Here is a 27,397-nt window from a genome sequence, read left to right as displayed (position 1 = left end):
GAAACAGATGTAAGCCTGCAGGTAGACGAGGTCAACAAAAAGCAGAGCTAATTCAGATTGCAGAGCATGTGGCAGGCACACAGGAATTAGATGCCCCGGGTGCCTTTGAACATAGGAGTGAGGTCCCAACCTGAACCGGCTCACCACTGCACACAGCCTCACAGCCCTTCCTTTTACATCCATTCAGTGCCCCTTCTTGACCTGTAGAGTTTGTGTTCCTTTGAAGAAATTAAACTAGAAAGGTGAGACTGAGGCGTGTTACCTACCAAATAGGGAGACCTGCCCTTTGTTCAAACGCTGGCAGCCCATCTCTTCCCTCCCACAGTGGAGGGGAGAGATTCTCCTCTAGGGAAACCAGAGCAATTCAAGGAAACAGCCTACAGATAGTTTTAAAGTAGTTCATCTCCCAGGTACCTTTGGGTGAAGCCAAACCAGACAGTTTTCAGACATCTTTTTAGTCCCTTACTCTTCTGTAGGTGGGTGCGGACAGCCAGAGAACTCCAGATGGTAGGGCAGAGAACAGCATGGAACCGAAAGACATCAGTCAACAGGCTGGACAGGAAGTAGATGATGCGGGAAGCACCAGAAAGCTTTAAAAGTAACTGTAAACAATACGAGAGAAAGAGCAAATCGTCTGTATGTAAGGGACATTGAGAGAACAGAAGACAATTCATGAAAATAAAAACAGGTGTGCCAAGGCCCAGGTACAATTTAGTGCAAATCTAGAGATTAAGATCCTAAAAACATCTAGAGGTATGGAAGGAAAGACCAGTCATATTCCTGAGATGAAGAGTCAAGGACAAACCAATGGGCCAGTGCCCACAAGAGAATGAGGAAGTGTGAGCTTCAGTCTAGAATTCTCTGAGTAGACTATTCTGTTACACGCATTTGGTGGCTCTGTGAATATAAGGCCTCAAAAAATTTCTTTCTCACCTACCGTTTACTCTGGGAGGGGGTACTCTGTTAAACAAGAGTAAGAAGAAAGACGTCAACAGTGGAACCTGAAAACGGATCCAACCAACACAGGAGCAGATGCCCTGAAGAGGGCAAGGGGGCAGTTCCAGAGCTTCCAGCATGAAGCGCTGCAGGAGGCGCTGAGCACCCCCGCTCCAGATTGGAGCACGCTCCCTGGGGAAAGTGGAAGTGACAGATGACTGTCCTGAGGAGTTCGCCCTTGAATCAGAGATGGTACAGAGAAAATGAAACACATAAGTAATGCAGCGGCTACAACCCCAGAGAGACAGTCATGCCAGACAAGAACGATCACCCAGGCACCCCAGAGCGTTCAACCATGGCCACTGCTAAGGAGTAAAAAAGGAGTGTAACACTGGAGATTGGCTTAGCGACAAAAAATACCAGTGTGTCAGGAGGATGGGCAGGGGCCATGTGTTATGTTAGAGGTGGTTCTATCTTTGAGGAAACTATTAGGTATTACCAAAAATTGTAAATTAGCAATATAAGCATCTAGAAATGCTGAGGTTAAACACCAGAAGACGTGGCCGCAGGGCCAAAAGCAGGGGACAGGAGGCGGAGGCCCCGTGGATTTCTCCAGAAGGGCCCCCCCGCCCCTCCCCAGTCGTGCAGAATGTTGGCTCCAGTCACAACCCTTGTTCTTCCCAGTGTTTGTCTTTTTCAATGATGCATATGTATTGCTTTTATAAAAATGAAAACAAAGATTGCCGTTTGATATTATCCGTAACTTCAAAGGTAACCTTTATAGGTGAGTAAGGTTATTAAAAGCTGTTTTAAACTTTTCATCCTTCAGCATTGAAGTGAACTTATTGCTGTCTGTAGCAACAGTCTTTTCAATTTGGAATTCTTATTTTTTTTCCTTCCAGTGTGTATGCCAGAAGAAGGGTTTAAAGGTAAGTTACATTTGTCATGCTTTGTTCATGAGTGTCACAGTCATACTGTAATTTTCTATTAATGTGAAGCCTATAATTTGATTTTAAAATTTAATTCAATCTGAGTCTCATGACTGAAATTAATTTTAGTTAAATGCATTTTTTATTCAAGCGTCTTCATTATCTGTATCAGCACTCAAGCCTCAGATCAGGCCTGTGTGTTAGACATGTCCACTGCCAGATGTCCACTGTGCTTTTTCTATCTCATTTTGGGGGGAAGTTGGGCACTTAGCTAGTGGCATTTTCATTTTTATACTTAACCTTTTTCCAGTTCCTCTTATCAGTCTCATCTTAGAGCAAAACAGTTTGTAACTGATAAGAATTAGAGGAGAAGAATCTGCTGAACTACATCAGGTTCAGCGAAAAGGTTTCATTTCTCTGTGTAGGATTAAGGCATCTCTTGGATTATCGCTTTAAATGGGTAAACGGCGATGCCTTCTCCTGCCTCCTGGCCACTAGGGTTCTGCACACAGTTGAATTCAGACCTTTGACTTTCACAAATTTAACTGTTGCCATTTTGATCTTTTGTGGCCTAGTCCAGAGGTCCATGACAGGTTGTGGTTTTTGCCAGAGAATGAGTTTGAATCAAATACCAGGGTTTCCTTGCAAACAAGTGAGCCGCGCTCCTGGCCTCAATAAAGCCTCCCTCTCAGTGCAGCTTTCTGAGTACACGTTCCCACTGCAAAGACACTCCCAAAGTGGTTCAAACAAATAAAGCAGAACTTTTTTTTTTTTTTTTAATGAAAAACGGCCATCAAATGAAAGCTTCAATAAAATTTGATTACCTTGTGTGAAGATAATGCATACGAGCCGTGTGGCTTTCAACAGAAATGTGCTTTAGCTGAAAGCCTGGAGACGGCGATATATTTTCTTACTTTCAATGTCAAAGGGCTTCTGTGCTTACTCACTGAGTTGAATATTCCCTGCTGGTGATGCAAATGGGATACGTGAACCCTTAACCTTGCAGCTTACAACTGTGCCTCCACGTGTGTTTCTTTCCCCAGGTACTGGTCTACTTGGACATTAATCTTTTTGAACACTTGCTGACTGCTCAGAAATGACCAGAAGGGAAGAGGAGTTTGACATGTTAGGGCATTAAAGAAAAGGTGGATTTAAGAATTAAACCATTACATGACTCTTCCAAAAGGCAGAAAACCATTCAAAAAAGTGACTGTTCCAAAATGCCTTATGTCAAATAAAGCAGATTGCACTGAAGGCCATCAGACTTGAAGGAAATGTTTCAAATTTTATATTTAAGGGGGGTGGTGGGAGGGAAGGGGCAAGTAAAAGACTGAACAAGTTTAGTAGCAGTATCAGTAAATCATGTTTACATATGAGATTTATAGTCACGGGAGGGAAAAAAGTTCCATTCTATTTCCTTGCTCGAGTTTCATACCAGATGCATTGGTCCGTGAAGAATTTGTATCACAGTAGATGGGACGACATTCTGCTCTGAACTGAAAGTGATTCTTTAGAGACATAACCTGCTTACCAGTACCTGTCTTTGATTCATATTTTACTTTCAATAAAGCATGAAAGTGAAGAACTTGCTGTAATTGTGGGAAAGTGTCTTCAGATCAGACTCCTGTGTCGGCCCCAGGACACCCCCCCACACGCTGCCTGCGGTCGGTCTCGCTCAGTGTTGGGAAGAGGAGGGGGCGCCTGTGTGTCCCCTGCAGTGAGCCAGGGGCTCGTGTGTCATTTTTGTCTCCCAAGGCTGTTCACTGTCATGCCTTGCAGAAGGGGTGGCAAGTGTATTGCACGAGATAGCATCCTCCAGTGCTGCTGTTACTCAGAGGAAAGTGAAAGTCGCTCGGCCGTGTCCAGCTCTTTGCCACCCCATTGATTGTACAGTCCATGGAATTCTCCAGGCCAGTATACTGGAGTGGGTAGCCTCTCCCTTCTTCAGGGGATCTTCCCAACCCAGGGAAGATCGAACCCAGGTCTCTTGCATTGCAGATGGATTCTTTACCAGCTGAGCCACCAGGGAAACCCAAGAATACTGGAGTGGGTAGCCTGTCTCTTCTCCCGGGGATCTTCCCGACCCAGGAATCGAACCAGGGTGCATTGCAGGCAGATTCTTCACCAACTGAGCTGTGAAGAAAGCCCATTATTCAGAAGTGGGAAATCAAATAACACCTTGCCGTTTGGAGAAATCTGACCACCTCATCAGAAGAGTAAAATGGCCTGAAGTCCATTTGGATGATAACACAGATTTTTATATATAAAGTTTCATCTTCCCAGCCTCCAGATCCCATCTCTTGGATCTCACTCCCCTCTCCTTTTTGCCATGTTGCACAGCATGTGGGATCTTTATTCCCTGACCAGGGATGGAACCCACCACGCCCTCTGCATTGGAAGCGTGGAGTCTTAACTACTGGATAGCCAGGGAATTCCCTCACTTCCTCTCTTTTTCAAAGCATTCTTCTGAAATGCCCAGAAAAGATCTTCTACATAACATTATTTAACAAAGAAAAAATATGTGGATGGAATGTGCCCTGTTATCCAATTCAGGATTATTGTTGATTAGCAACATAGAAGCAAAACAGTATTCTTGAGAAAACTTGAGATTTTCAGATGGAATTGAAGACTGGAGCTTGTTTCTGTTTTCTCTGAGTATGTACGTACTCTATAGAGTTTTGGGCCGAGATGCTGACTCAGACATCTCCCTTGCTAACACTTTATTTAGCCTGGGGTTTTGCTAGGCTTTTTTTTTTTTTTTTTTTAACCCCTCCCTTTTCTGAAAATTTAAGCTGAAATCCTGGATGGGGGAGGCAGGTTTCAGTTTGAGAACCAGTAACCTTGGCAGCATCCCATTGGAACAGCTCTTTTTTATCAGAGTAACTGTGGCCGTTGGGTAAAATTACAACTCCTTGCCTGTGTTTTCCCTCTGTGTTTGCAGTGTCTTTAGTCTGTGCCCCTGAGGAGGCAGGGGGTGTTTTAATGAGTCTGTTGTGTGAGAGCGTGCACGGCACACAGGATCCTCAGAAGCCATCCATCCTTGGAACCAGTGGGTCCCACCCTGAGGTCTCGAAGGGAAAAGAAGGACTCCTGGTTTAGATCGTGAACTACTCTTCTGATGTTTAGATTTCCCCTGCCCCACCCCCACCCCCACCCCCACCCCCACCTCATGAAGCCGAACATAAAATAACAACACGCCAAGCCCCGCTCCTTCCCCAGGGTAAAGACCTATGTGTGGTTCACTTCGTGCTTGAGGCAGCTGCTTCCTTCTGCCTACTAAGAAGCTGGCCAGAGAAGGTTCTTTCTGAGGATTGACATAAACTTGTCAGTAGCCCCCAGAAATCTGATACCCTTGCCCAGTTTGCTGTTAATGGCAGTTTCAAATGTGTTGCTTGAGTCTTTTTCCCTCATGCATTGGTACAAAATAACACCCTGTGATAAAAGTCTTTCAGGCTAATAAGCCAGTACTGGCTCCTTTGTTAACTCTGCAGAATGGGTGGGAATGCGGTGGGCCCCCACAACCCAACCATGTTCCAAGTGCCCAACTCAGAGTGATGTCTGTGGTCCCCGTAGGACCAGCAGCGCTGTGAGGCTTTATTGGAAATGCTTAGGCCCCAGAGCATGCACAGGCCGCCCCTGCTGAGAAGCCTTGGGCTGGGCTCGCTCTCCCAGCCCCGGTCCCCAGAGTCTCGCAGTATTGTGTACATGAATTTGTGGCCACATCACCACCTCACCATTGAGTACGGGGAAAACGGGTACAGCGGGGAACCTGAAATCCCCTCTTGCCTTGTCTGAACTGATAGATCAGTTGTCTTGGCTGAGGAGTACTATAAGGTGCAGAGACTTTTCCATCAGGTTTCTCGCGTCATGCGTGTGTTCATTTCTGTCTTTTATTATTAAGTATGAGAGTCTTCTGTGAAAGGTAAAATGAATGAAGTCACTGCCACCGCCTGCCCCTGTTCTGTCTCTTTCCATCCCTCAATCCCGATCTAGTGGGTGCCACATGCCGTTCTGGTGCAGAGTTGTGGCCTACCTGGAATGTAGGTCACCATTTGGATGTCTTCATCCCTAGGGGGGAATAAGTATCTGTGTATTAGTTCAGTGTATCAGTGAACTTTATTGGTTAGAATTACAGTTAACCTTTCTGCCCAGTCAAAAAGAAGTGAACGTCCCTTTGTTTCTGTGACGTCAGAATCCAGAGGCAGTTTATTATTCCATTTTTAATTCCTTTTTTGGGGGGTGAGGGAACTTGCTGCAGAGCTTCTGAGACCTTAGTTCTCAGACCAGAGATTGAATCCCAGGCCCACGGCAGTGAGAGTGGACCACCAGGGAATTCCTCGGAATCTGTTAATACCCTAAATGTCCAGTTGGCTGGTCTGTGTAGTCATGGGCTTGTTGACCAGGCCCTGGGTAATATTTGAAGTGAATGCTAGGATTTAATAACCCAGTTGAAATACCCAAGAGGTGATTTATGTCTGTCTAAACAAACTGTTGAGGTGAAGTAAGCATTGGAGCCTGCCTTTCCTGTTTCAGAAGCACGAAGGAGTCACATCCTTTCTCTCTGGCATTTGAATGTTGGCTTCCTCGGTGTTACAGGGGACTGTGACCAGAGTTCAGTCTCAAGAACAGCCAGCGCTTTCATTTTGGGAAGATTCTCACCCCTTTGCCAGTGGCATGTGTGCCACCCTGGAGCAGCCCCAAGGGCAGGGTGTGCCACCGACTGTTTATGACTGTGAAGGCTGGCAGTTTGCCACCCCCAAAACCCAGGCAATGTGCAGATAGCAGTTTTGGCTGGGGATTTGATTATTAACATGAGTCCTTTATTCATTGAAAAACAAGTCACAGACCTGTGTAAAAACGTGACACTTTGTCTGGCATTTCACGGAGCAACAGCTTCATGTCGAGTCCTGAGAGTCAGAGAACCCAGTAGGGAGACAGAAAACTCCTCTACCCCAGACATCTGTGGGGTTTTTCCAAGTCTAGCTTTTGAGCTAATTGGGCTGAGGAGTCTGCTCGCTATTCAGATCGCACCTGCATGTGTAGGCGAGCATTGGAAGGGCACGCTTGTGAATTTGGGTCACCGTGCTTCAGATAGTCTCAGCATTTACCTCATAATTAAGAAAAGTTAGTTGGCTTTGCTTTGTCTTCCTTCCCGTATCATCTCTTAGAGCAGTATTTGCCGCCTTGTTTACCCTTCCACACTGAGAACCACACAATAACACATTTTTGTTGGAAAAATTACTTTGCGTCATTCTTTGTAAGTTGACTTTAGCCTTTGTGAGGAAATGCTATGGAACCTTCTGCAAGTCTTCAAAAAGAGGTCTTGTTAACCACAGAGCGGAGCTGGCCGGGAACTTGAGGACATTGCTTGTGCCGGAAGCTGCTGGAATTTAAATAATGGCTGGACAGGTGTGGTTGGCTGCTACATAAATATTTCCTCTTGGCCCATAAGGAAAACGAAGCTAAAGGAGAGACAGTAAGGCACCTTAACTCTGTTTATTTGCAGAGTCAGGTTGAAAGGAATTCAAAACACGTTTAGAATGAGTGTTGACAATTTATGCCTTTGTGATAGGCAGGTTCTGCCCCAGAGCAGCAGCTTCCGGTGTCTTGATTGTCTTTGCCAAGAACATCAGTAATAGGTGCCGCGAGCCTCGGAGGCAGAGCTGTGCAGGCGCGAGGCGGAGCAGAAGGCTGTGGCCAGTGCTTCAGGCTCCTTCCTGACCTGAGAGTCTTTTTTTCATTCTTTATTTAACCTCTTGAGACTTCTGGAATAATACTTGTCAAGAGTAGAGTCCAGGGAACAGGTATTTCTTGTGCTTCTGGGGGAAGTTTCCAAACAGATAAGCCCCAGGACCTGTTTTATCAAATGATTGCTGTGTTACTTGCTTACCATATTACATTCAGCACTCTTAAAAAAATGCATATGTTTCAGACAAGCTGGTCACATTTGTTCATATGGTAAGAGTTAAGTCTTTTTTCTGAGGCTCGTTAGAGTTTGGGAAGAGGTTGAATCAAGTCGCCTTTGTAACTTGCCAGGAGTTGTCTGGCCTTTTCTAGGGGACGCTGTTCTGCCTCCAGCATTGAGAGCTGCACCAGCTCATTACTGGACTGAGCCACGGCTGTGCCCACCCCGGCCGCAGCAGAGATAAGACCACACTCCCTGGAGAAGTGGAGCCTGCTACCAGATGGGCAGCAGAAACGCGGTGGCTCTGCTCGCGCTGCGTTTTCACGCCTTGCCATCCCCCGAAGCTGTCTCAGTTCCCCTGAAGTTAGTTCTGAGAGCTCGTCCAACATAATTACTGTATTGATCTCACATAGAGGGCATCATCTGTTCTCCCCTCACATGCTTTAAGAAAATTAAAAAGAAAAAAACCTGCTTTCAAGGATTTGGCTGAGATTGCACAGGCCAAGGCCTTTGACGGGAGAGTGCTCTTGGTCAGGGAGGGACCCAGCCTCGTAACAGCAGCTGGAACGGCAGTTTGATTTCCAGATCGGCATTACCGCTGCCAGGAGAGGCCCTGGGCCACAGGAAGTGGGGGGACACACCCCGAGGAAGCCAGAAGGCCTGGGCAGCGGCCGTCTGGGCTGAAACGTTGCCGGCTGGCACATGGGCCTCTGCAGGCTTGGAACTTGGTCTCCACTTCCCCCATTCTCTGGCGTATTTGTTTGTAACCGAGGGAACAGTGGACTGCTACCGGCCCTTTTTATGATCCTGGATAACTGTGTTCCCCTTTGTGCCTGAGTGTTGGCTGTAAAAGGAAGTGGGTGTAGAAATTGTGAAGATAGTAGGGCCTCACCTCTTCACCTCCACCTCTAGCCCCACCCACTGCCTCCAGGTCCTGGGAATGTGTTTGAGAAATTGCCCCAGTGGACCACCTCTAAGGGACTTGTCTTTTGTATGTGAGTCAGTCTTTGCTTTGTGTTTGGAGTTTTTGCTGCATCTCCCATCTGTAGCATGCACTGGCTCTGGGTGAAGGAGGCTTCAAGCCGTGCTAGACTGTCTAGAACTAGAGTGAGTTATTTATTTTTGTCTTAACTGGGAACCAGAGTTAGGGCTCTGCTGGATCCTGGGTCTGCACCTAAAACCAACTCCAAATCCCAGGAAATGGATCAACCTAGTTAGCGCTGGACTGCTCCAGCTCCCCAAGGGCGGGGGTCCAGTCATTTTCCTCATCCTGTACCCTACAGCGTGGCACATAGATTCCCAACAAGGAACAACGGACCCCTGGGAAGCTCTTGTCAGGCCACAGCAGGGTCCCCGGGGCGGGGGGAGCTTTCCATTACTTGGGTGTGGCCAGTGCCGTCCCCACCTTTAGGCTTGGCTGTTTTTGTCCTCAAAATGAGGACTTCTAGCTGTGATCCAAGAGCGGGTCCTCCCGGGTGGCGTCCTCTCTGCCATGCGTCCAGCATTAGCAGGGCAGCACCCCCCGACCCCACCCCAGAAACAGAGGCCTCAGAACATTTCTTGACTGACATGCCCCAGAGCTGACTCCCAGTCCTCATCCGGTTTGCTCTCACTGGAGCAGGACTTTCTTCCAGCCACCCCTGCAGCCCACCCTCTTCACCAGCCCCTCCTCAACCTGACTTGCTGCTCCACGGAGAGCACATGTCAGGGAGCCAACCCTCCGGAATTTTCTCCCTCTGTCCGCGTCCTCCTCTTTCTGATCTGGCCAGGGAGGGGCAGGGGGCAGAGGGGAGAGTTACTTCCATTGCTGTTTTTTTGCATTATTCCCAGCTTACTGTAGTACCACCCACGTTTTCACTCCAGCCTTCTTAGACATCAGGGGTTTTTTTTCTTTTCTTGAAGCCAGCTCCCATTTTTCAGCAGCTGGGAGGGAGGGCAGGCTTGGTGGCTGGGTCGCAATGTATTAAGTGTTTGGAAGAGAGAAGGCTTGTGCCCAGAGGCAGCCATGCGTGAGTGGTCAGTCTTGAGTGGTTTGGATTGAAATAGGGCAGAGAAAGCAGAGCTCTGGGGCCTTCATCCAGTCTTCAGTACCCAGGCTCCATGCCCAGCCCCCTACTGCACGTGCCTGCTGCCTGCTCCCCAGGGCCCCCTGCAGTCTCTGCACGTGGCCCCCAGGACACAGGAGAGATCACAGGCCTCTTGCACTGAGGTTTTTCTGTAAAGAGGAAAGTGCTGTAATTGAAGAGCTCCTTGGTTATAAAGAAGAAAGGGAGGCCTGGCACAAAAGAGCCTTCGTTTTAGGAGCTACTCAGCCAGGGTTGGGTACTGTTCAGTCCCTCAGGGACCATGGGCCCTTAGAGAACATGGAGTTTCCTGGTCCAAATCACAGCTGCAGCTCCTCACTCTGTTTCCACACCTCCTCTGCTTCCGTGGGGCCCCTGGCTGCGGCTCATGTGAGGCACTGTGGCTCCATCCTGGAGCCTGGTCTGAAGCGGTTCCCTCAGCAGCCCTTTCCAGCTGGGAGCCCATGGTCTGTGTCTCACCATACGGAGGGGAAGAGGGCTCTTTTGGAGAGCAGCTGGAGAAGCTGAACAGGCACCAGAATCTTGATGGGAATGGAATTCAAGGGTACAATTCCAGCACCATGTACAAAAAAAGGATGGGAAGAGGGGTGCTGCTTCGGAGAACCCTGGAGTTTGTGTGCTCTCCCCAAGAAGCCCAGCTTTGCTCTAGGCAGGTCAGCCCAGTGCATGCTTCCCCGGAAGGGCTTTAGGCTCTCAACCATTATTTCCCAAATATGACTCAGTTTGATTTCACCCAGCATCTCCCGGGACCAATGTCCTGCACAACACGCCCATCTGAGGCAATTGCTGCACTACAGAATCCCTCCTGCACTATCCCCAGAAGCACCTTGACCAGTCTCATTCGACTCCTTCCCCCTTATTAGAGCTTTGAACCAAACTATAAAGCATCCTGGAGCATCCTGAGAAGGATCCAGGCTCAGGCCTGCAGCTTCGACAGGAAGTCAGATGGCCCCCAGGGGTTGGGGTGGGCAGAGTGTGAGGAGGCGCTGCTCTCAGAGCCGCTGCAGTTTTCTTCCTGGACAGCCGCCTTCTGCCAGCACTATTCAAAATGATGTCTCTGGGGACCTCCCTGGTGGTCCAGTAGTTAAGAATCCGCCTGCTGGTGCAAGTGGCACAGGTTGGATCCCTGGTCTGGGAAGATCCCTCAGGCCACGGGGCAACTAAATCTGGGTACCACAACTACAGAGCACAGGTGCTGAAGCCCGCGCGCCCCGTCTAGAGACGCCACCACAGTGAGAAGCCCACGCTCAACCAGGGCAGGCCCACGCGCAGCGACGAAGACCCAGCACAGCCAAAACTAAATATTGAGAGAAATATAACATCTGTGGCCCTACAGCACCAGCAGTGCTGTGACGCTTTATTAGAAATTCACCCGGTGAAGCTGGATCAGGCCACGCCTGTGCTCTTAGAAGTTCCAGGCATCCTGATCTGGGAACTCTTTCCCACCCATGGCTGGGGTGAGCCTGCAGATGAGGCCCCAAAGGACTGGAAAGAACATGGACCCATCCCTACCTCCCCTCTGCCTTTTCAGTTTTCTGGGCGTGTGGGGAGATGGGGATGAGGGTGAGGCATGGCCTGCAGTTCCCCCTTAATTCTGATCTCTCTTGGCTGAGGTGAGAGTCTTGGCAGGGAAACGGGTCCCAGCACTGTTGGTCCTCAGCACTCAGGCCTGCACATGTCAGATTGTCCAGCAGCGGATGGAAGTGTGGCTGAAGGCCCTGTGTCTTGTCTTTAATGAAACGAATCCCCATAGCTGGGAAAATGTAGGTGGAAGTCATTTGTTAAGCACACAGCAGGTGCTCAATAAATACATTGAGTAAGTGAATACAAGACCTGGAGGCTTCCCTTATGGTTCAGTGGTACCGAGTCCATCTGCGAACCCGGGAGACACAGGTTCGATCCTTGACCCAGGAAGATCCCACGTGCCTCGGAGCAACTAAGCCCCTGTGCTACAGCGACTGAGCCTGTGCTCCAAAGCCTGGGAGCCAGCCTCGCAGCTACTGAAGCCCGCCCCCCAGAGCCTGTTTCCACAAGAGAAGCCCGTGCACCGCAACTAGGGAGAAGCCGGGGCAGCAGGACCCAGCAGAGCCAAAAATAAATAAAAATGTTAACAATAACAAAATGAAAGCAAGACTTGAACCCTCCCTAAATCTTCTCTGTGAGATAGGCCTCGCGCACCCGCTGATCTTGGAGGGCCGAGGCCTTGCAGGTTTGTCTCCACCCCTTCCGCAACCTCGGTTTCTCCACTTACTAGAGCAGCATTGAGGTCCAGAGGTCTCAACGATCCCCGCTGTAGGTAACGTTCTGCGTGCCCCGGGCCTGCCAAGCACGCCGCCACCCATTGGCCCCCACGGCTCCAGCCTGTAGACACAGGGCCCGAGTCCTCAGTCCGCCTAGAAGGGTTGTCCCTTGGAAGCGAGTCCAGCGCGTTGTGGGCCCCGGCGCCGCTGCTGCTGCTTCTCCCGCGCTTGTGATCTGGGGCCCGGCTCTTCCCCTCTCTGCGACCCGGGGGTCAGGTTGAGGTCATCTCGGGGCCCCTTCCTGCCTGGGTTTGCACTCCAGCCCTGAGGCCACCTGCCTTCCGTCCGCTTATCCTTTCGAGCGTGCCCTGAGGGCCGCCATCCCCCCCGTTTCCCGGTGAGGCTGAGTGGGAAGCAAGTTTCCGGGGCCAGGGAGGCTGTCGGGGGGCCGGGTGGGGCTAGCCGGCTGGATGGAAGATGGGGGGACCAGTGCGCGGCCGCGGGCAGGACGCAGGCCAGGCGCCTGGGTGCGGAGGATGCGCGCGCGGGCACGGCTTCCTCACCCCGCTAACCCGGGGCGCCTTCTTCCACCCTGCCCCTGCAGACGCGGGCCTAAGGCGTGGGCTCCGCGTCCGCGTCGACCCCACCTGCCCCAGAAGTTGCCCCCTCTTCCCTGGGCGGGGGGCGCGGGGGGGAACAGGGACTATCGTCTGGACAGCGGGGTCCCCGCCCGGCCCTGCCAGTCGAGCCGTGGAACCTAGTCCTCCCCTTCTCGGGTTCTCAGTTTCCCGACCGGTAAAGTGGGGCGCAGAGCGCCTGCCTCCGGGACCTGTTGTTGGAGCGGGTGGGAGGGAGGCCGGGTGGGGACCTCCGCCGCGCCCGCGGCCCCGGCTCGGTCCGCAGTGAGGGGGGAGCGCGCCGGGAAGGAGGCTCCGCGGTCACGTGACGCGCCCCCCCACCCCCGCCCCGAACTGCTGCTGCTGCGGCGGCGGCGGCGGCGGCGGCGGCGATCGCGGAGCCGCGTCCGAGCAGAGCTGCAGCTGCAGCCGCGGGGACCGGAGCGCCGAGCCCAGGACGCCCCCGGCCCAGGCCCGCGGGTGAGTGCGCCGCGCTCGGCGGACGCGGCCCTGGAAAGGGGAAGGGATGGACGTGGCCCGGGTTCCTGGCGCGGGCGGGCTGGGCAGGGGGATGGGGGCCGCCGGCGAGGACCCGGGGGACGGGGGGAGCGTCCAGCGGGGAGGGGGCGCAGGCAGGGGACGGAGAGGCAGGCCTGGGGTGAGCCGGCTCTGCCCCCTTCCTCCCGGGATGCGTCCAGGCCGCGGCTAGTTGGGGGGCTCGGGTCCCACCCCCCTGCGTAGGTGGGGGGTCCGTGTTCCGCTCACCCTGGGGAGGGGGGGCGGAGAAGTAGGTGCGTTCTCTCAGTCTCTAAGGAGGGGCCCGCCCAGCCCCGACAGCCCCAGGAGGAAGCGCTCCGGTCCTCAGAGGAGGGAAGTGGGGGTCCGACGACCCCAAACTGAGGGGGCAGTGATGTCCTTGCTCCCCACCCCCTCCCCACCCCCGGCCTCAAGCCGCCGCGGTGCAGGGCACCCGCGTCACGCAGTCGGGCGCCCCCTCGTCGCCTCCCCTGGCTCCGCAGGATCTGAGGACTCGGTGGGAATCCACAGGGTGGGAATCCACAGGGTGGGAAGCCCCGCAGACGCTTTGGTGCCAACCGTGGGGCGCCAGGGCTTGGGGAAGATCTGTGTTCACACACGCACGCGCCCATCCAGACACCAGCTCAGGGGGTGCGCGCCCGCCCTCTGGGCTAGCGAGACCCCGACCTGTGCGTGACCCCGAGTTTTCGTCTGGGGTCCTTCCGCGAGCCAGGGGGTGGGACCGACAAGGACACGCCACCCTTCGTACGCTGGCGTCTGACCCATCCTGTATCCTCCTCCTTCTCCAAAGTCGAGGAGGGGGCCCTGGGAGGAGCCGGGTCTGAACGGGTCAGGGAAGTGAAGGAAGGGGCAGCATCTCCTCCCCAGGCTCCTAGCCCACCCTGCGGCGGGGCTGTGGGCCCTCCTTGCCCAGGGGGCGGGGAAGAAGAAGCCAGAGAAGGTGGGTGGCCCTGAGTTTCCCAAGCTACTGAGACATAAACCTGCCACAGGGTCCCCTGAACAGGGGGAGGGCAGCAGCTGACGGGGAAGTCGGTGGTCATGCCCAGCAAGCCTGGAGACATTCCCGATTCCTGCATCTGGGACCTCAGTCCGAGACCCCCACCCCTGGCAGTTGGAGGTTCTGGGGGAAGCAGAGGGGGAGTCTTAACGGCCTCAGAAAGGATTTCAGGGTCACAATTAATTCTCAAGTGGCAGAGTGTCTTCCCCACCCACAGCAATATTATTAAGGTGGGGAACTGGGGTCTCCATTGCACAGATGAGGAAACTGAGGCTCAGAGAGGCTAACTGAACCGCCCAAGGTCACAGAGCTGTCTCTGGCTGGCATAGCATCAGCTCTCTGACTCCTGGTCCAGGCAGAGCGCCACAGTGGCGGGGTCGAGGCAGGGTGGCGGGATGGGGTGGTGATCCCCTCTCCCGTGCTGCCTGGGGGAGGGGGGAGGTGCATCTGGATGGAGGAGGCGAAGGTGGGTCAGATCCAGGAGGACCTCACCTTTCTTCAGGGTCCAGAACTTCCCCGCTTCCCAGAGCTCTCTGCCGCCCCAGGCTGCAGCCATGATGGTGAGCGTCCCCTTCCTGGGACCTTCCTAGCTTCCAGCCTTCTCCTGTGCTGGGTGCCTGCCTGGCAGGGGTCTCTAGAGACCTCCCTCTATCCACCCTCTACCCGCTGTGAGACACGATCTTTCTTTTGGCCTCTGGTCTTGGCTGGGCTGTCTCTGCTGTTTGGACCTTGCCACCGCCCCCCAGCAGGGTCAGTACAAGCCTGGGGTATAGGAACCCCAAGATCCCGCTCCACCTCACTCTCCCCCCAGCCCCACCCCTGCCCGCTGTCCTGTTGCAGATCTGGAGGCCCTGTGCAGACCCCCCAGGGCAGGTTTGTGTCCCACACCACCTGTCTGTCTGTGGAGGCCTTTGTCCTGGCTGTCAGACACCCCTGGGCAGCCACCCGGCTTCACACAGCCAGACACAGGTGCCAACATGCTCCGATCCCACGAATACCGGAGAGCCAGACCCAGGCGGGCAGGCCCCACACATGCGGGTCGAGATCCCCGTCTCTCAGTCCAACCCGCACCGTAGACGAGAGCCAGGCCATGCAGACGTGCAGAGGAGGTGTTGTCGGCCAGGAGAGCCTCCTCCGGAGGCCTCGTCGTCAGGCAGATAACGACCCCGTTATCTCCTCCAGGGTACACGCACGGTGCACACGCAGGAACGAGCACACCCTTAGGAGGGAACCTGGCAGATAGGCACGGGAAAACACCCACACCCCGGCCCCCGTGGGGGTGCACATGCGTGTCATCAGCTTTTGGTGCGGGGGACTTGAACTGGGTACCACCCTGGCAGGCAGCCGCCCCAGTCTGGCCTCAGCCCGTCTTCTTCCCTCTTTTCTGGGTCACGTGAAGCCGGGTCGGCTGACCCTGAGAATCGAGAAACCAGCTGGCATGCCCCCTCTGTGGGCCTTCCTCTCCTGCCCCCCTTCCCCTCAAACCCACATCCTCCGGGGCCAGAGGGGCCTCTCCCTGAGCTGCCCCTGGACGTGCCATTCCCCAGGGCCCCTCCCGAGGCAGGACACCCCGCAGCCCAGGCTCCAGGCAGCCCTGGGGTCCTCTTTCCTTTGCCAGTTTTCCAGGAGACCTGGCCAAGTCCTGCTTTCTTCTTTGCCTTCCCCGCAAGGCTGGGGGCCAGCTGGGGTGAAGGGAGGGGAGTCCTCCTGCTTGCCCTCTACTCATCTCTGCCTGCCTGGGTCCTGGCGCCCTGGCTGAGCCTCTGCGAGCCTGGCATCCCAGGGTGGCAGCTGCTGAGAGGTGCTTCTAGGGCTCGGATGTCTGCAGGGCAGGCTGATGTAGGCAGAGGACATCAAGGGACTCAGGGCTTTGCCCTGCTCACTTGGGTGCTCACCCCAGGGCTGGCCAGGAGCTGGCTCTGAGTCCAGGCCTGGTCCTGCCTCTGGCTGGCCGTGTGGCTCTGGGAAGTCACTTCCCCTCTCTGGGCCCATTTCCAGTTCCAAGAGGCAGCTCTACCGGGCAAGGGAGTATGAGGTGTGAGGTGGCAGCCCTGTGCCAGTGAGGAAAGTTTGGCTCTGCTGGGTAGAGTGGGGGGCAGACGAGGACCCCTGGCTAAGGACCTCCGGCAGATGGAAAACTCTGGGACCACTCTACATCAGGCGGGATGCAGCCCTGTGCCAATCAGGAAAGAAAGTTTGACTTTGCTGGGCAGAGTTGGGGGCAGGCGGGGACCCCTGGCTAAGGACCTCCGGTGGGTGGAACACTCTGGGTCCCCTCTGTGTCAGGTGGAGCTGGCAGTCCAAGGAGCTCCTGGGGCAGCCACCCTGGGGTCAGCAGGGGGACCCGAGGGCAGGGGTTGCTGCTGTGGTCTCCATCTGTGCATGTTTTTCTGTGTGCTCTATTTTTAGGGCTGCAGGCTCGTACAGGCAGTGACTCAGAGAGGAAGGGAGAGGAGGCGGAGGGGTGTCGGTGAAACACCCCAAAACAGAGGGGGTCTGTCGGGGCACCAGCCTTCCCCACGGGCAGAGAGGAGTCCAGCCTGTGATGCCCTTGCTGTGTGGTGGCTGGCACAAGGGCTGGGCCCTCCTTGCACACTCGCGAAGCGTGTATTGAGTGTGCTGAGTGTGTAGTGTGTCCCAGGGTCGGTAACAGACGTGAGCTAGGTGTGGCATCCTTCGGTCCCTGACACAGCCCAGGGTGGAGCTTCTGCGGACACAGCTCAGACGAGGAGGTGAAGCTCGAGGAGGTGAGGCTCGAGGAGGTGAAATGACCCACCTGCTCCTCTAGTAAATACCCTGCCAACCTGGGGCCACCCGCCCTGGGGTCCCCTTTGGGAAGAAGACCTGAGTTAAAAATCTGACTTTGCCACCAGCTAACCACCCAACTGAGGGCCCTTTACTCCATCTCTTTGAGCCTGTTTCCTTTTTTCTTTTTTAATATTTATTTATTTTTGGCTGGGCTGGGTCTCCATTGCTGCCCCGGCTTTTCTCGAGTTGCAGCGAGCAGGGGCTGCTCTCTCTAGTTGCGGTGGGTGGGCTTCTCCCTGTGGGGGCTTCTCTTGCCACGGATCACAGGCTCCAGGCGTGTGGGCTTCGGTCATTGGGGTTTGTAGGCTCTAGAGTGCAGGCTCAGCAGTGTGGCTCATGGGCTTAGTGGCTCCACAGCACGTGGGATCTTCCCGGGCCAGGGGTTGAACCCGTGTCTCCTGCATTGGCAGGCAGGCAGGTAGTTCTTTACCACTGAGCCACCAGGGAAGCCCTCTTCTTTTCTATTAATTTGACTTTTGATTTTATATTAGAGTATAGCCGATTAACAATGTTGCGATAGTTTCAGGTAAACAGCTAAGGGACTCAGCCATATACATACCCTGCAGAAGGAAAGGACCGCCCACTCCAGTAGCCTTGCCTGAAGAGTCCCTTGGACCAGGGAGCCTGGTGGGTTATGGTCCCCAGGGCTGCAGAGAGTCGGACACTCTAAGAGAAGCGACTTAGCATGCATGCATACACACACATGTAAACACTCTCCCCAGACTCCCCTCCCATACATTCCATATACCGTGGGCCATACAGGAGGTCCCTGTTGGTTATCCACTTAAACATTATCCATACAGCAGTGTGTACATGAGACTCTGTTTCTTTATAAAGTGGGGATCACCCATTTCATGTATCTGATGGGGTTGTTTCGAGGGTTAAGATTAATGTAGGCCAACACCCAGGGCAGTGCCCAGCTTGTGGTGGACATTCGTTGGGGACTCAGAGGAAATGCGCTGGGAGTTGCCGGGAGTTCACGTCCAGTCTCTGCTGTGTGACTCTGCATAAGTCACTGACTCTCCTGGTGCCTCATTTCCGTCTTCACGGGACAGGAGTGATAAGGCCTGCTCTGCCTGCCTACCTGGGAGTGTTGTTTATGCAGATCAGATACGATGGCTGGGAGCTGCGCTCAGGAGATATGAGTGCACAGAAGGAAAAACAAACCCTAGGAACACACGGAGAAAAAGGTTTCCAAAAAGAAACTTCAAGTACTTTATTGCAAGAAAAAATAAGCCTTTTATTTAACATCTGGGGGGACGGGGGTGGGCAGTGGGAATTGTTGCCATAATCTCACATTTCCAAGGCAGTTGGCCTTAGCCTTGTCATGTGAGATGAATAGGTCTCCCCCTTGGGGAGCCAGTGCCTGACACCTAGTAGGTGGTCGATAACTGGTCATGGTGGCTGTGAGTGGAGTTACTAACCACCACAGCATGAAAAGTGGCAGTCAGGACACCGGTTTGGCTTCACTGCAAGGTGTGTGTAGGGGTGAGTTGGAGTCAGGTTCTCAAGGGCCTTGAATACCAAGCTGAGGAATTTTCTCTGCAAGCCAGTGGGAAAACCACCGGCGGGACTGACTGAGCCTTCTGTGGGCAGGCCTTGAGTAGGAGCTAGTCCAGCCCGGTTCTCTGCCCTGCCCCTGCTGGATGAGTACGGCTCCGTTGCCTGTTTCTCTGGGTCCCCTTTCCCTCCTGTATGCAAAGGAGAGAGCTCCAGCCTCTTCCATCCCAGCAACACGAGAGAGGACCAAGGCACCAACCAGTCAGTCAACTAGGGGCCGTCGTCTGTGCCAGAAATCAGGAGGCCTGTGTCCCCCTCTGAGCTCATCCCACGAGCGGTGTGACCCTGGGCAGTGCCGGCCTCTGTGAGCCTTCCTTTCCATCGCTTCAATGGGTGGGTGCAGTTTCTGCCTTTGTACCGTGGCTCGAATGAGGCGGAGAAGGAAATAGCAACCCAGTATTCTTGCCTGGAGAATCCCGTGGAGAGAGGAGCCTGGTGGGCTGCTGTCCATGGGGTCGCACAGTCAGACACGACTGAAGTGACTCAGCAGCAGCTACTGAGGCAGAGCTGGTGACCGTGCTCTGTGAGCCTCAGGTGTGCCGTGTCACTAGGGGAATTGTGCTCTTTCTTGCCACTACGCATTCCCCAGGCTCCCCTGAGAATCTGGGGGTGCTGGGATCTGTGGGGGACAGTGGATGAGAACAGACTCCTGCGTGGCCAGGGAGGCCATGACCTTCCCGTGGCCACATGCCTGCCGCAGCCAGGCTGTTGGGGCAGTGGGCAGGTGAGGCAGGTGGTCTGCAAGGGAGAGCTGCCCCATCCCTGCTCAGAGGCGAGCCCTTCCCAAGACCCCGCTCCTCTGAGCTGGGACTTTGGGGAGTGGGTGGAGGGTGACCTTGGGGACTTCTCTCTGCTTGTGCCAGAACTGTTGGGGCAGCTGCAGCTCCTCTGTTTGGGAGGGGCTGAAGGTTGAGGCCAAGGCTGATGGCAGGCCCACCTCTCACGCTGCTGCCGCTTCCCCACCTTGGGGTCCAGAGAGAGGCCACCCACTCCAGCAGCCTCATGATAGCCCAGGCAGCGGGCTCCAGATGGGGGAGGGCTGAAGCTCCGGGTCAGTGGCTCCAACCTGGCCCAGTCTACCACCTGCCTCCACCTAAGATGTGGGAGCTTTTCCAGGTGCATAGGGGTGCCCTTATGGCCCCTTTCCCAGGGCTTCAAACACCCCCGAAACAGGACTGCAGAGCCCCGGGGGACAAAGCACTCACCTGTTTCAGTTGCAGCCAGGGCCCCAGACCTCCCTGGCTGGAGAGGTGTGGCCCTCCGTGGTTCTCTGAGGGGCAGAGAAACCTGGCACCCTTGCCTCCCACCCCTGTCCCCAGCTGCACTGTTGGGGTCTGCCCTATGTTAGCCAGGGAGGGAGCTGGCTGGCTGAGGGATTCCGGGAGCATTCCTGGCAGGGGAGAAGCAGAATTGGGGGTGAGTGATGATGGATGGTGGGGGGAGGCTTCACTGGGTGCTTACAGTCTGCTGGGCCCTGTGCTGAGCGCTTTCCATGGGTCTGTCTCATTCATTCCTCAGAGCCACTCTCATTAGGCCCACTGAAGCTCAGAGAGGTTAAACAGCCTGTCCAAGGTCACCCAGCTGGCGTGTGGCTGGAGCTGAGACTTGAATTAACGGCTGTTGGATTCCGTTTTTAGCCACTTTGGTGTACTGCATGCAGAATTTGATGGGGAGGGGGCCTGAGACCTAGTTCTAGGCAGGGGGTGGGGTAGGGCTCAAACCCTGGGGCTGCCCCACCTTCGGGACCTAGCCCTGAACCTCCCGGCTCCCTCCCATGCCCTGCCTTTTCCCTTCTGTCTGTGGGGCTCAGCATCCCAGGCTAGGTTGGGAGAAGAGGACAACTGGGGAGATTTGTTTGCAGAGGTTCCCAAGGATGTCCAATCCCACAGACCCTGGATTCCCCTGCACACCGCGCCCCTGCACCCCGCCCCGCACTAGTCTGCATCAACTCCCAGCTCAGAAACTGAGAAATCCTCAGCATCAGAGCTGGAGAGGAGCCCGTGGAATCCGCTGGTCCAGCCCCCTCATTCTACAGATAATAATTATGATGATTGCAGCCGATGGCGGCAATTCACAAAGGGCTTTCACATCTGGGCTGCCTCCCACGTGCGTACGCCGGAGCCCTCAGAGCTGGCGGGGCGCATGTGGCCTTTGTTAGCTTTCTCACCGTGTGGCCAAGGAAACTGGGGTTCAGGGAGAGGCAGAGATGGACTCCACCCCCAGATCTGGCTTCCCCTGAGACCCACAGCCCACGTGGTATGGCCCCACAACTGCATCCTGCATTGGGGACAGTGTGTAAGGGGTGCATTTGCTGGGGGGTTCTGCTTCTGTGAGGTCAGCGTGGGCACGAGGCAGGTATCAGGTGTGGCTGCCCGCCCTCCTCCCTGTTCAGGGGGACACACACCCTCTGTCCGGGCAGAGAGTATACGTTGAGGGCAGAACTGTTTTCTAGGGGCCTCTCCAGGCTGCCCCCCTTAATCAGACGGAACAGGCAGCTTGGAGAGCCCTCCTTTCATGGAGAAGGGAGCTGGGGGCTGGAGGGGTGGGGAACTGCCCATGGACCCGCTGGGGCAGTAGCAGAGCTGGACCCGGGTCCTCCTGAGGGTCCCCCGTGTGGCTGTGCTGATGCAAGTCCCAAGAACAGGACAGCCTGCACTTACTGGGTGCCTACTGTGTGCCAGGGTTGGGCGCTTTACACTGAACTCTCAGAACAACCCCCTGGAGTAAGTATTGACACTATCAGTCTTTTTTTATTTATTTAAAGAGTATGGTCTCCCAAGCGTTCATTCAACAGACTGTACTTTTCATATTTTTAAAGAAAATTTTTAATTAATTAATTTATTTTAATTGGAGGCTATTTACTTTACAATATTGTAGTGGTTTTTTGCCATAAATTGCCATGAATGATGCTGTCATTCTCATTGTTGTTGATCAGTTGCTGAGTCGTGTCTGACTCTTTGCAAACCCCCCATTCTTCTCATCACCGTGCCCTTTTATAGATGAAGATGCAGAGGCTTTGAGAGGTTATGAAAATGGCCCAAAGTCACAAACTAGGAAGTGTCCGAGGAAATAATTCAGTCAGGTCCACCTGACTCCCAGCCCACACTGATGTCAGTCCCTGTGTGTAGTCCGACAGGAATAAAATTTATTTTGTCCTTCCTGTTGTTCATTGCCAGCCTAGGACCCCATTCATTCCCTGAACATTGATGGAGCGCCTTCTATGCCAAGGAGACCAGAGAGCCGATCTGGGCTCAGAGGCTGGGGGTTGAGGGTCAGAGGTTAGGCAGTAAAGTAGGAGGGTCTCCAGACCCTTCTAAACCAAGGATGGCCACGCTCCCTCTCCATCTGTCCCCATGCCAGCCACAGACCACATGTTGGTAACCTCTTTCTCTGCCCATCATTTTGCCCATGCTGTATGCTGTAGCCTGATTTTTCCCTCTTAAGAATTGGAGGTGTGACTCAGCAGGGGCTTCTGGATTTCATACACCTCAGAAGACTCTGTGGGCAACAGCAAGGCCAACCACCACCATGCTAACTCTTCATGGGCACAAGGCACCATGGCGACTCCTCTGCCTCTGTGCCCCACCTTGTATGATGGTCACCATCACCTATGAGTCAGGAGCTGGTGCTCGCCCACTGTCCAGATGTGAGAACTGAGGCTTACTCAGGCCTGGGCTGGGCCCCACTCTGTCCGGCTCTCAGGCCTGTGTCCTTATCCCTGGCTCATATTGCCCTGCTCTGGATCCAGGCTCTGTGCCCAGGCTGTGTGGCTGTGCATTTAGAAGCCTGGTTCCTAGAAGGCAAGCTTCAGCCAAATACATGTTGAGTGTGCTTTGGGAAGCGCTTTGTGGGGCTAATGCTTGTGAGGATGGAGAGACTGGGTTTTGTTTCTTTGAGGGACGTGGGACCCCATGCAACCACCCCCACCTGCCCCCTTGAGGCAGAAGAGGCTTTCAGGCGTCCAGGGTGTCAGGGCCAGGCGGCGTGTGCTGTCTGAGGGCTTTCTTCTTGGCTGAAATGTCCCTGAGACTGACTCAGAGCTGAGTCACCTTGGGGATGGGGGGAGTGGGGGGGTGGGGAGAGGTCTTTTTTTTTTTCTATTTGACTTGGGTCTTAATTGGGGCTTCCCTGATAGCTCAGCTGGTAAAGTGTCTGCCTGCAACGCAGAATACCCGGGTTTGATCCCTGGGTCGGGAAGATCCCCTGGAGAAGGAAATAGCAACCCACTCCAGTACTCTTGCCTGGAGAATCCCATGGACAAAGGAGCCTGGTGGGCTACAGTCCTTGGGGTCCCAAAGAAAGGCATGTGGGTGTGGAATCTATCTCCCTGACCAGAGATCAAACCTGGGCCCCCTGTACTGGGAGCTTGCAGTCTTAGCCGCTGGACCACCAGCAAAGTCCCAACCTTAGGGGATCTTCACAGCTACTTCTGTTTCCCTGGCCCTTGGGCAGGCAAGCCTCTTAGCCTCTCAAAAGTTCTGTTTCCTGGTCTGTGAACTGGGGATAATTTACAGGGTGGTCATGCGGACTGAACTAATCAGAGTGCCCGGCACATGGCCTCAGGGACTAGCAGCGGCTCTTACTGAGCTGGGATGCTCTGTGTGATGGGGGCTGAAGTCTCCCCGGAGAGAGGGGGGTGGGGGAGAGAGATGGGGGTGGCCGGAGAGAGCTGGATCTGCTCTTTGGGCCGGCCTCAGTTTCCCCATCAGCCATGGCTGACATAGAACTCTTGCATAACCAGCCTCAGCGGGGGCTCTTGTGATCACAGAGGTCCCGGGGCGCGTAGGTGCGTCTCCATGAGCTGCACACCCAGGGGTCGGCTCTTGGGGGCGAGGGGGCGGCGGGAACACGGTGGGCGGCGGCATAGGTGCCACCATTGTGGCCCGCAGGTGTGTCATTGTGGGCCGGGAAAAGACGCTGGCAGTTCGAGCCGGAGATTAGGGGGGAAAGCGGGTTCGCGGGCCGCCTCCGCTCACGGGGGAGCAGAGGAGGTCGCGGGTAAGCTGCGCGCGGAGCGGGGTGCAGGGCGCATCCTCCAGGCCCCCTCGGGTCCCCGCCCTCTCCGGAAGAGATGCCCGGGGCGCTGTCCCTGGTCCTGGAGCCTGCCCGTTTCCGTGCTGGCCAGCGGAGGGCGCCCGGGACCGCGGCGGATGCGTGCTTTATTTTCCTGGAATGGTATTCCCAGATAATAAGCCTACCCACACACACAGTTTAAAAAAACCAAAGACCAAACTGCCCTCAGAGAAGTAAAAGCCCTCACTTCCATAGATAAAGACTCTGGCGTGATCACACCAGGGGACCTAATGAATTAACCGAATGCTTGCTTCTGCTTGTATATTTTAAAAAATTTTTAGATTTAAGGGCAGAAAATCTTATTGTGGTGCCTGACTTTTAGTTCAGAATGGCTCCAGTTGTTATATCTCTGGGAGGCTCAGTATGTATTCGGTTCAGGTCAGTACAATCTCTCAGTCGTGTCTGACTCTTTGCAACCCCGTGAATCGCAGCACGCCAGGCCTCCCTGTCCATCACCAACTCCCAGAGTTCACTCAAACTCATGTCCATCGAGTCGGTGATGCCATACAACCATCTCATCCTCTGTCGTCCCCTTCTGCTCCTGCCCCCAATCCCTCCCAGCATCAGGGTCTTTTCCAGTGAGTCAACTCTTTGCATGAGGTGGCCAAAGTACTGGAGTTTCAGCTTTAGCATCAATCCTTCCAAAGAACACCCAGGACTGATCTCCTTTAGGATGGACTGGCTGGATCTCCTTGCAGTCCAAGGAACTCTCAAGAGTCTTGTCCAACACCACAGTTCAAAAGCATCAATTCTTCAGTGCTCAGCTTTCTTCACAGTCCAACTCTCACATCCATACACGACCACTGGAAAAACCATAGCCTTGACTAGATGGATCTTTGTTGGCAAAGTAATGTCTCTGCTTTTGAATATGCTATCTAGGTTGGTCATAACTTTTCTTCCAAGGAGTAAGGAGCTGCCCTGAGGGGAGCTCTCGAACATAAGCTGTCTCTCTTCCAGTTCAGCTTACCGCTTCTGAACATGGGCGGGGAGGGCCATGCTCTTAGCAGGGGCAGGACAGACGGGCTGGCTGGATCCCAGCCTGCAGTGTGTGAGAGGGGGTCTTGGCTTCCCCTCTCTTAGGGAGGCAGGAGTCCACACCACTCGATCTCTACCTGTAGTTCTTCCCAATAGTTGGCTGAGCACTGGGTGTGTGTGTGTGTGTGTGTGTGTGTGTGTGTGTGTGCATGTATGCCTGTGTATATTTTGTGTGATCTGAGTGTGTGGGCCTTAGTGATTTCTCTGCATGAATCTGTTGTCATTGGTGTGTATTCATGTGTGTGTACAAACCCAGCCCTAGTCAGCAGGTGAGCACTCACCGATTTGGGACCTCTGGGTGTGAACTTGACTTGACCTTTGCACGTGTGTGTGGCGGGGTTTGGACTGTGGGGGCTGATGTTCTGCATGCCTTAGCCCTTGATGTGATCTCTACAGGCACGAGTCAGGTGTCTCTGTGTCCGGTACAAGGGCAGGCAGCATGTGTGACCTGGTGAGGTTTCTGTGCAGGGGTACACAGCAGTCCACACAGACTCTGTCTTGTTCATCCTGTGCCCCTAGTTCCTGAACAGCATCAGACACACAGTGTGTATTTGAGTAGCCGGAGGTCTCAGGAACTCACTCAATGGGACGGGAGGCTCAGAATCAGGACGGTTTGTTGGTTCAGTGACCTCACCAGACAGCTGCCTGGAGACAGGGTGTGAGCCAAGGCACACCCACTCCTCCCACCATCCGTTCCCAGGGCCTAGGGACCCTCCAGGAGACTCCCTTTCCAGGAGCTCAGGGTTAGCAGCATCTTAGGTTCGGGTGGGTGCAGCTTGGCTAGAAGGGCCATGAGCGAAGGATGCTTTGAACCTATGAAATTCTCTCAAGGCAAATGTATTTTTCCGTGATTATGTCTCTAGTCCAGCAAAGTGAGAGTGATGAGTCAACGGAGACCGAGAGAGGAAAACTGGTTAACATGGGAGGCTGCCTGGCCAGGCAGGAAGCCCAGCACTGCCCTGCCCCCTGCTCAGGATACCGCCCCCGCCACCTGCCCTCGGCAGATAACCTGAATGGGAATGACATGGGGCAGGGAAAGCGTGGAAGGTCACTGGGGATCCACTGGGTTTCCCCAGGGACTTAGATGGTAAGGAATCTATCTGCAGTGCAGGAGACTGCAGTTCGATCCCTGGGATAGGAAGATGCCCTGGAGGAGGGCATGGCAGCCCACTCCAGTATTCTTGCCTGGAGAATCCCAGAGACAGAGGAGCCCAGCGGGCTATGGCCCACAGGGTCGCATAGGATCGGATGTGCAACTAACGCTAAGCCTAGCTGGCGAGAATCGGCCCCACCAGCCCCATCTGGAGCCCAGGCTCTTCTCTTCCCAGGAGGCTGCCCCTCCCCGGGCCCTCAGGTGTCCCTGTGGAGTGTTGGGAAGGCAGCACTGGAGGCAGGGGGGTGGGACTTTCAGGGTTCAGCCCGGGGTGAACTTGGAGAGGGAGCTCTGCGTCCCGCCACCCCTGTCTGCTTTCCTCCTCCTTCACACTGTCTGGCACCTGTTTGAACAACTCGGGTGCAAAATCAGGGTGGCCCAGAAGAGGAGGCTTCTTCTGAGAAGGAGGGCCTGGTCCCTGGAGGGCAGCCTGGCTCTGGTTTCTAGGAGAGAGGCTGGAGGAAAAGGAGGAAGGCGCTCCATCCCCCTCCCTCCCCCAAAGATGACAGTGGCTTCCCCGAGCCAGTCTGCAAGCCCCAGCTCTGTGCTACCTCCAGAGGACTGAGCACCCTGTCACAGGCGAGTGTTAGACACGATACAGGGAGGCAATGCCAGAGCCAGGCGGGGCACCCCTGCCCTTACTGCCTCATGCCAGTGTGCCTGTATTAGACGTTGCTCCACATGCCCACACAGATCCGCCCACCCACCTTCTTTCCATCAGCTGCATACACTGCATGGTGCCAGGGGACCTGAATTTACTTACCTGGTTCTCTCTGGATGGCCATTAGTTTGTTTTGGAACTCTTACTAATACATCTTTCAGTTCAGTTCAGTCGCTTAGTTGTGTCTGACTCTTTGCGACCCCATGGACTGCAGCACGCCAGGCCTCCCTGTCCATCACCAACTCCCAGAGTTAAACTCATGTCCGTGGAGTCGGTGATGCCATCCAACCATCTCATCCTCTGTCCTCTCCTTCTCCTCCTGCCTTCAATCTTTCCCAGCATCAGGGTCTTTGCAGATGAGTCAGTTCTTTGCATCAGGTGGCCAAATTATTGGAGTTTCAGCTTCAGCATCCGTCCTTCCAGTGAATATTCAGGCCTGATTTCCTTTAGGATGGACTGGTTGGATCTCCTTGCAGTCCAAGGGACTCTCGAGAGTCTTCTCCAACACCACAGTTAAAAAGCAACAAGTCTTCGGTACTCAGCTTTCTTTATAGTCCAACAGTCACATCCATACACGACTACTGGAAAAGCCATAGCTTTGACTAGATGGACCTTTGTTGACTAGATGGACCAAAGTAATGTCTCTGCTTTTTAATATGCATCTTTGCTAACTCAAAAAAGAAAACAATGATTTCATGTAGTCCCGCCTAATACAGATGATGCTGGAGAGTTTTATTTAACAAATGCATTTGACTCAAATACTATTCTCAATGCTTTTAAAGTATTAACTTAGTTAATCCTTGGCAAAACCCTTTGAAGTAGGTGCTCTTATGTTCATCATCAGCCTTATTTTGCAGATGAA

At 54.2% G+C, this 27,397-nt stretch overlaps 2 protein-coding genes across 6 annotated transcripts in view; both read left to right on the top strand.

Moving 5' to 3' along the window:
- Positions 1 to 3,450, top strand: part of USP48 (ubiquitin specific peptidase 48) — a 73,376-nt gene extending 69,926 nt beyond the window's left edge. For all 4 annotated transcript variants that reach the window (XM_018055328.1, XM_018055317.1, XM_018055330.1 and 1 more), the window contains exons 26-27: positions 1,839 to 1,865; positions 2,909 to 3,450. In XM_018055328.1, coding sequence (XP_017910817.1) covers positions 1,839 to 1,865; positions 2,909 to 2,931 — 50 coding nt within the window. In that variant the 3' untranslated portion in view covers positions 2,932 to 3,450. The remainder of the gene's footprint in view (positions 1 to 1,838; positions 1,866 to 2,908) is intronic.
- RAP1GAP (RAP1 GTPase activating protein) overlaps positions 13,098 to 27,397 on the top strand; it is a 69,649-nt gene continuing 55,349 nt past the window's right edge. Inside the window, exon 1 of one of the 2 annotated variants that reach the window (XM_018055306.1) lies at positions 13,098 to 13,191. The gene's annotated coding sequence lies outside the window, so the exon portion shown is untranslated. The remainder of the gene's footprint in view (positions 13,192 to 27,397) is intronic. The other variant, XM_018055290.1, reaches the window with a different exon arrangement.

Source organism: Capra hircus, chromosome 2 (genome assembly GCF_001704415.2).
Source record: "Capra hircus breed San Clemente chromosome 2, ASM170441v1, whole genome shotgun sequence".
NCBI classification, from domain to species: domain Eukaryota; kingdom Metazoa; phylum Chordata; class Mammalia; order Artiodactyla; family Bovidae; genus Capra; species Capra hircus.
This window is presented reverse-complemented; position numbering and strand designations above follow the sequence as displayed.